Here is a 7,838-nt window from a genome sequence, read left to right as displayed (position 1 = left end):
GGGAGCTTTCACGGTGTACCTATATATTGTAGAAAAAACGAAGAGTGAGCGAAAGGAGAATGAGTGTTGGATGCAACATCTGTAACTTACTAGCCTACCTATCCAGCAATTGCGGTCGATGGTGGTTCCAGGAGAAGGGTCCTGGTGTCCCCCCTCCGAAATTTTTTAACTTTTTGAGAAATTTTAAATTAGTTTCAATTTTACAATAGTTTCAAACTTAAAATCATTTCAAACCAAATTTCACCACTAAAATTGATTTGCTTTAAATGAGGTTCAAAATTAAATTTTGGACCCCTCCCGAAATTTCTTCTGGATCCGCTCCTGATTGCGGTTTTCTCGGTATGTTGTAAAAGTCCATGGGAAGATCACGGGTGACGAAAGTTTGTCTGAGTAGGATGGATTGAAAACAACGTGAGTGTGGTGCAGTTTGGCAACACAGCTCATCGTTTGCTGAACTTTACGGCTTGCTTCAGTGACGGATGAGTGAAGTGAGAGTTGGTATAAAGGTTAAAACATTTACTTTTTGTTCAAAATGGCCAAAATCCGATTAGTTTGCCGCTTTTGGAACGTGTACAAACCTGATCGTCGGTTTTGTTCAGTTTTGAATGCGGGGTTGGCAAGAGAATAAATATCAAATTCTCAGCCCAATAAGTATTAAATTTTTTTTTTGCCAAATCTCAGCTTTTTTGCATCTTTTGCCGAAATCCTAACATCTGAGATCTCAGTAAACAATTTTCTTGCTGAGATCTCAGTAAACGTGTCGTTTGATAGCTGAGACTCGGAACATATTTCACCGAAAATCAGCAAACAAATCTCACTTTACTGAGATTTCAGTTTCTAATTTTTTTGATTTTATAACTCCATAAACTATATTTCACCGAGACTCTAGTGGACTACACTTCCCTAAATGCTTTCGGATGATAATGTTCACTCCACTAACTGTCAAACATAAAAGAGGCCCAGCCTCGATTTATTCGATCTATTTATGCTTTGCTCGATTTCTCGAGCAAAGTACGCCAAATATTTATCATTCATCTTTTGGTTATATATTCGATTTCGAACATTACATACATAATATAATTTAACCTTAAATGGGGTAAATTCAATGAATGCTTTACATTACAGCTCTTCCTTCATGTTTTATTGTAATATAAAAAGAATACACAGAAATCAATTCCAGAATTGACTGTAATCAATTCGATTTAGTTCAAGCATTTTTCTATTACCTACACACCAAAAAAATCTGAATTTTATCGTTGACGTAATTGCAAACATGACACAATTCAACAAACCGTAATTTACGAAATGACGGAACATTACCGTGTTCCGTTTAATTTTACATGAAACATATACTTTACATGCCCAATGACATAAGATTACACTTCCTACCATTCAGAACAAACGCTGTATGAGGAGTAAAATTATATGATTTACGAAATTCAACGTCATGTAAAATTAAAATCAAACGTAAAACTAAGTTATTTTTGATGCTCGTATATGTCAGGGTCAGGAGACGTAAATTTACACTATTTTTTCTAGGTGTGTATATATGAAATTTTTATCTTTTTTACAAATTCTTAATCTTTTTGATCGCCTAACTGGCGAAGAAGTGATTTCACTTTTCCTTTTTTCTCCTTTATTTGTTTCCGTGTCCGGGAAGGTTATGAGGATTGTGGTTTTTGTACCACACCTCATCGCCTACCATCAGATTATCCAAAGGACCTGCTACCTTTACCGCAGATTTGTCCTTTGTAATAACCACATCATTTGGTAGTTCCTGTGGTACATGCTGTGTTAATTGTGTTAAATAGTTCTTATAAGACTTTTTTGGATTAATTAGGTCAATTAGTGTCTTTGGTGTAAAAGAGAAAATCTTCTCTGATGGAAATTGTCCATCACTTGTCGAGCAATTACGAAAATTAAACAAAAACCAGTTTATTTGGTCCTCCAAATCCAACTCGCTAACTTCTGGTTCAAGTAGAAACTTTTTTAAAACTTCTTTGACTGTTCTTACTAGTCCCTCCGCCTGGCCATTACTAGCAGGATGATACGGAGGACTCTTAAGCACTTTAATGCCTTGTTTCTCCAGGAAATGTACAAAAGCATATTAGTTGAATGGAGGACCACCGTCCGAAACCAAAACACCAAGCAACCCAAAGCGAGCAAAATATGCTACTAACTTTTTAGGAACTCTGCCTGTGTCTGTACCCTTTTTCATCCACTCTATTTCCACCCACTTCGAGAAACTATCCACCATTAGGAGGAAAGTATGGTGCTGAAAATGAAAAAAATCTATATGTACTAATCTGTTGCAAAAATTCATCATTCTTTGTCGCTGAAGCAATCTTGTGATAATCAATTGTAAACTATTGCCCAAAATTGATACTTTTAATATATTCTTTATCGTATTCTTTCGGAATCATCTGCTCCAATGGGAACCTCGAACAGAAATCCGCGTTTCCCATTTGAGTAGATAGTCTATATTTGATTTCAAAATTATAAATGGAAAGTTCTAATATGTATCGCTGTAATCTGGTTACATAAATTGAATGTTTGCCCTCTTTCCCAAACATTCCTACCAAAGGTTTATGCTCCGTGTATACATAATTTTTTTTTCCATAAAGGAACTTGTGAAACTGTTTAATTGTGGACACCAAAGCTAGAGCTTCTAAATGTAAAATTGGGTAATTCTTTGGAGCTGAATTAAGAGAAAACGAAGTAAATCAAATCGGTTTTTCAACCTCGTTAATAATATGAGCAATTACTCCACCCAAACCATATCCTGAAGCATCAGAAACTATCACTATAGGCTTTGTAGGGTCATAAAACTCTTAAATATTTGCCTTTAACAAAAATTGTTTGCTATCTTCGAAAGCTTTGTTGCAATTGTCATCCCAAATAAACTTTACGTTATTCTTCAGAAGATTGTATAAGAAATACAACTTCGAAGATAGATGAGGAATGAACTTGTTATAATAATATATAAGTCCCAAAAACGATTTCAGCTTAGTTACAGTTTTTGGAATGTTAGCCCATTGAATTGTGGCAATTTTATCAGGACAAGGCATTAACCCGTCTTTACTAATGATATGCCCTAGATATGGAAGTTCTGTAACAAAAAATTTACATTTGTCAAGATTTATTTTAATATTTGCGTCAGCAAGTCTTTTTAAAACTTCAAAAAGCTTCTGTTTGCAATCTTCCACACTAGTGCCAGCAATAAGCACATCGTCCAAATAGCAATATACATAGTCTAAACCTTTCAAAACCTGATCCATTACCTGCTGGAAAATGGACGTACTAGATGATGCCCCCTGTGGCAACCTGTTGTAAGTAAATAAACCCTTAACTGTATTTATAACAATGAATTTTCTTGATCTTTTCGAAAGAGGTAGCTGGGAATATTCACCTTCTAAGTCTAAGGTACAAAAAACTTACAACCTGCCAAACCACCAAATAAATCTTGTGCTGTGGGTAATGGATAGGTATTTGGGACGATAACTTTATTTACAGAAACCTTGCAATCTATTACAAGTCTGATTTCATTGTTCTTTTTAGTAACTACAATTACTGGAGACGCCCACTCACTAGTTTGGATTGGGGTAATTACTTTTTCCCTCTCCAGTTTGTTCAAATATTCTAACACTTTATCCCTTAAACGATAGGGGACGTCATACGCTTTTTTTAAAAATCGGTTTATCTGATTCCAGATCCAAGTCTGCCTCATATCCCAAAATTGGTGAGGAGAAATCTGTTTTAAATAAAATTTTAAATTTTTGCTTAATTCCAGTTACAATTGTATCACTGTTGTTATCAGTCAGACTATTTACTGATAAAAAATCCGAGAAAAATGTTCTCCAGTTTGGAATGAAGGCATCCAACCATGGTCTGCCAAAAAGAGGAATAAAGTTATTTGTGCAATTTAGCACCAAAAGCTTCAAAATATTTTGCTTTCCCCTGAAGTCAACCCTGACTTTAACCTCTCCGACAATGATAAGTTTTGCTCCATTAACAACAATTAATTGTTTAGAAGATTTTTGTAAATGTTTAGTAAATTTCGAAAAAATACTGTGTTTTACTTATTTCAGAAACGGAGGAACCACAGTCAACCTCCATTTCCAAATATCTATCTTCAATCTTCACCCTTACCAAGCATGGTTCGTTTAATTTAATTGAAGTTATGTTCATGCATTCCAAGTTACCTTCGTCATATCATCATCGCTATCGGAGTCTGTTGTCCTCATCCTGTTCATTAAAGCAGAAAGACCCTTCTCATTGGAACCGGACGGCCCTGGCTGCATTTGCTCCACCAGCTTAACTGCATCTTTTTTTAATTTTTTTAATTTAAAACATCTCTTTTTGAGATGACCTTTAATCTTACAAAAATCGCAATGTCTGGACTCAAAACTTTCCATAAAATCCGCCGGTTTGAACTTGCTATGCTGATGTCATCTATTCTTTTGCTGATATTTGTTTAATCCGAAATTCCTTTGTCTAAATTGAGAAAGATGATTCGGCTTAAATCCCTGCCTATCCTTAACCGGGATTCTGTCAAGTTTTTTTGAATCATTTAATTCTTTGGCAGTGTTATATACGGCCGCTATTTTGCTCAAGGCCTTGCTCATTGATCCGCCATTGGACACCGAAGCAATTAAATCCGACGAAAAATTGTTCGATGCTAGTCCCTGAACGTGGCTTTTCGCCGCCTCCCAGGTTTGTATTACATTTTCTGCTGCTTTTAGGCTTTGAACAGGTTCGCTTAAGATGCGTTGCTTCAACATAACATCTCTTAAACCAGCCAACAATCTATCCAGAATCGCTGTTTTCTTGAAGCCCCCGTAGGCACAAAGCTCCGCTTGAAGCTTGAGTGCCAACAAGAAATCTTCTGCTGATTCGTCAGCGTTCTGGATGCGCTGGTTGAACGAGATGCGTTGGCAAACCCCAGAAGCAGTGTTATCTAGTCTAACCTTGAGCTTATCTACTATAGTAGCCAACGGTACGTCGGTGAGGCTACCGGTACGAAATAGCAATTTTATCTCATAATACACGTGAGGACCCACTAACGTGATAAAATGAGCTTTACGGTCAACTTCCGGAATTTTGTTAGCTATGAACAAAAACTCAAGCCGTTCTACCCAGTGGGTAAACGAGGTCCCCTTCCGGAAGGGCTCCATTGAGGAGGAAAATGACTGAGCCATTAAGTTTTGAATCGGAAAACTATTAAAAATAAAAACGACCAATGAAAAGACACAAACAATTTTAAATATCAACGATAACAATATAAAATAAAATTCACCCGCCTCAAATAAAACGTTCGCAAAAACAAAATAACTAGCTACACTGCACTTAAAATCAATATGTTACACTATTTCGGATTAATTATTGCACAATTAATAAAATGGGCGAAAATCAAAATAAAATTTACGTCAGCCCAGTACAATAAAATAAATTGAAAAAAAAAAACTCACCCGAAAAAAACTTATTCGTGATGATTTCTAAGATTTTTCCTCGACTTTTCCTTCGTCCTGCACTTTTTCCAGAAAATTTTCTCCGTTTCACTCCCGAATACCACTGGAGGGTTGAATTTTATCCGCAGGAATCGATGAACAGGAATCTATGAACAATAAACTCCAACATGCGAAAAAAAAATGCAATAATATTAGAAAAAGCTAAATAAAATCTCTTTCAATCGGAAGACAATTAAATGAAAGAAACTATTGTGCTTTCCTTTTTTTCTCTTCATACACCAAACAAAAGCCTGAAAAAAATATTGTTCCACACTTAATATGGCGCATACATGTGCCTTTTTTACAACACCGTACTTACGATGTGAACAATTTAAACGCAATTTTGCCTATCAAAGGCGTCGAATTCTAACCGGATATCACTCCGGCGAACATGCCAAAGCTTGCGCAAACTGCACTCGTCGGGCCGGAAAACTCCTCGTCGCCACTTTTTATAACTCCATAAACTATATTTCACCGAGACTTTAGCGGACTACACTTCCCTAAATGCTTTCGGATGATAATGTTTACTCCACTAACTGTCAAACGTAAAAGAGGCCCAGCCTTGATTTATTCGATCTATTTATGCTTTGCTCGATTTCTCGAGCAAAGTACGCTAAATATTTATCACTCATCTTTTGGTTATATATTCGAATTCGAACATTACATACATAATACAAATTAACCCTAAGTGGGGTAAATTCAATGAATGCTTTACATTACAATTGACTACGCGACTGTTGGGAAATTACCGATCCGAATTCAGTGTGTACTCGTTTCATTGCAGCGTCTGCAATACACGATACCTATGGGAAAATATCCAGGAAATTATTAAGAACTCATATCAAGGTTCCCTGATTGTCAAAAATTCAATGGGATCTTTATAGGTAGCTGTTAAGGACATTCCCTAGACCCCCTTAAGGGTAGTTTAAGCTAAATAATCAGGAAAGGTTATGAGGCTATATCTAGGGACCAAAGAAGAATAATTTAAGAGCTTCGGTTTCTTAAAAAGAAAGAAAAATATATGTCCCGATTTTATCAATGTCCCCGTTTTATCAGCCAAAAATTCGTCAAGGGGCTGATAAAAACGTTCCTTCGCTGTACGTGCGCGTAAAATAAAGCCGCGTTAATTCAAAAATCCGCGTTTGAAAACATTTTTCTCATACATTTGATAGAAGAATGGTTGCTTCTACAATGTTTTGGCATTGCTCAAACCACTGAATTTTGCTCTACGAACCAATTTTTTTAATCAGAAGTTTCGGAGATGTAAAGTGTTTTCATTGAACGCCGTTTCGAATTCCATTTTAACCGCTTTTATTTCTGGTGAATGAAACGATTAAGTCAAATGCAAAATCAGTAAATACAATGCCACAGTTTTCATTTGACTATAGTTAACATTACTCCAATTGCACAATATATGGGAATAAGCATACCAATGGAAAGCTAGAGGCCTTAGCTAATAACTCATGAAAGAATTTAATTTATTCTGCCAACATAAGAAAAATTATTAACAATTTCGTAAAATGATAATTTTTTACCATATCGAAAAATGTGGTCGGTTGTCGGTACCCTAATAAAATTGACTAAAAATGGAAAAATATGAATGAAAATCATCAAGATTCAAAGCGAAAAGGAAATTTATTCATTTCAACACCATCAAAGGAATTTTGAACATCATTCTTCATCAGAGCCACAATCTGTGTATGTGAAAAACTGGTGCGAATATTACGCACTCCTAATGCACTGACGGATCGCATTCACTGCAATTGAGTGAGTTTCAGGCAACCCATTGCCACAGTGGAAGAAATCCGACCAAAAAGGCAATTCATTGGAAGCCGCTAAAAAATTATGATAATATATGCACCAAAAGTTGCAGAATTTTTTAGGAAATAAAATGCAATCAAATTTGTTCACCCCACGCACTTGTGACCGGAGATATGGGGTTTTGAAGATCCGGAACATTACCGGTTTTCATAAAATCAGAGGCCTAATTCAGAAACCACTGAAAAACTTCAAATAATTATACCCTCAAAGTTGCGGAAAACTCTAGCGATCAAGAAGGAGTTTTAGGCCTCTGATTTGATGAAAACCGGTAATGTTCCGGATTTTCAAAGCCCCATGTCTCCGGTCACAAGTGCGTGCGGTTATCAAATTTGATTGCGTCTTGATCGCTAGAGTTTTCCGCAACTTAGAGAGTATAATCCCTTGTACTTTCACTGCGGGTTCTTAATTAGACCTCAGATTTGATGAATACCGGTAATGTTCCGGATCTTCAAAAGCCCATATCTCCGGTCAGAAGTGCGTGCGGTGAACAAATTTAATTGTATTTTTTTC

General features: G+C 36.1%; 1 protein-coding gene across 1 annotated transcript; it reads right to left on the bottom strand.

Moving 5' to 3' along the window:
• Positions 1-1,636: 1,636 nt before the first annotated feature.
• Positions 1,637-5,174, bottom strand: LOC131687063 (uncharacterized). The gene is made up of 2 exons (XM_058971105.1): positions 4,596-5,174; positions 1,637-1,777 (listed from the first exon to the last, which is right to left on the bottom strand). Exons 1-2 carry the CDS (start codon positions 5,172-5,174, stop codon positions 1,637-1,639), a joined length of 720 nt encoding a protein of 239 aa, XP_058827088.1.
• Positions 5,175-7,838: the final 2,664 nt, after the last annotated feature.

The sequence above is a fragment of the Topomyia yanbarensis genome, chromosome 3 (genome assembly GCF_030247195.1).
Source record: "Topomyia yanbarensis strain Yona2022 chromosome 3, ASM3024719v1, whole genome shotgun sequence".
NCBI classification, from domain to species: Eukaryota; Metazoa; Arthropoda; class Insecta; order Diptera; family Culicidae; genus Topomyia; species Topomyia yanbarensis.
Note: the sequence above shows the minus strand (reverse complement) of the source record. Positions and strands in the feature narration are given on the sequence as shown.

Bases quoted from the DNA above. Each gene is read 5' to 3' on its own strand.
- LOC131687063 (XM_058971105.1), bottom strand. From the start codon at position 5,174: ATGGAGCCCTTCCGGAAGGGGACCTCGTTTACCCACTGGGTAGAACGG. The intron at 1,778-4,595 runs GTATATAACACT...CATGTACCACAG, and splicing joins CCTTGAGCAAAATAGCGGCC to GAACTACCAAATGATGTGGT.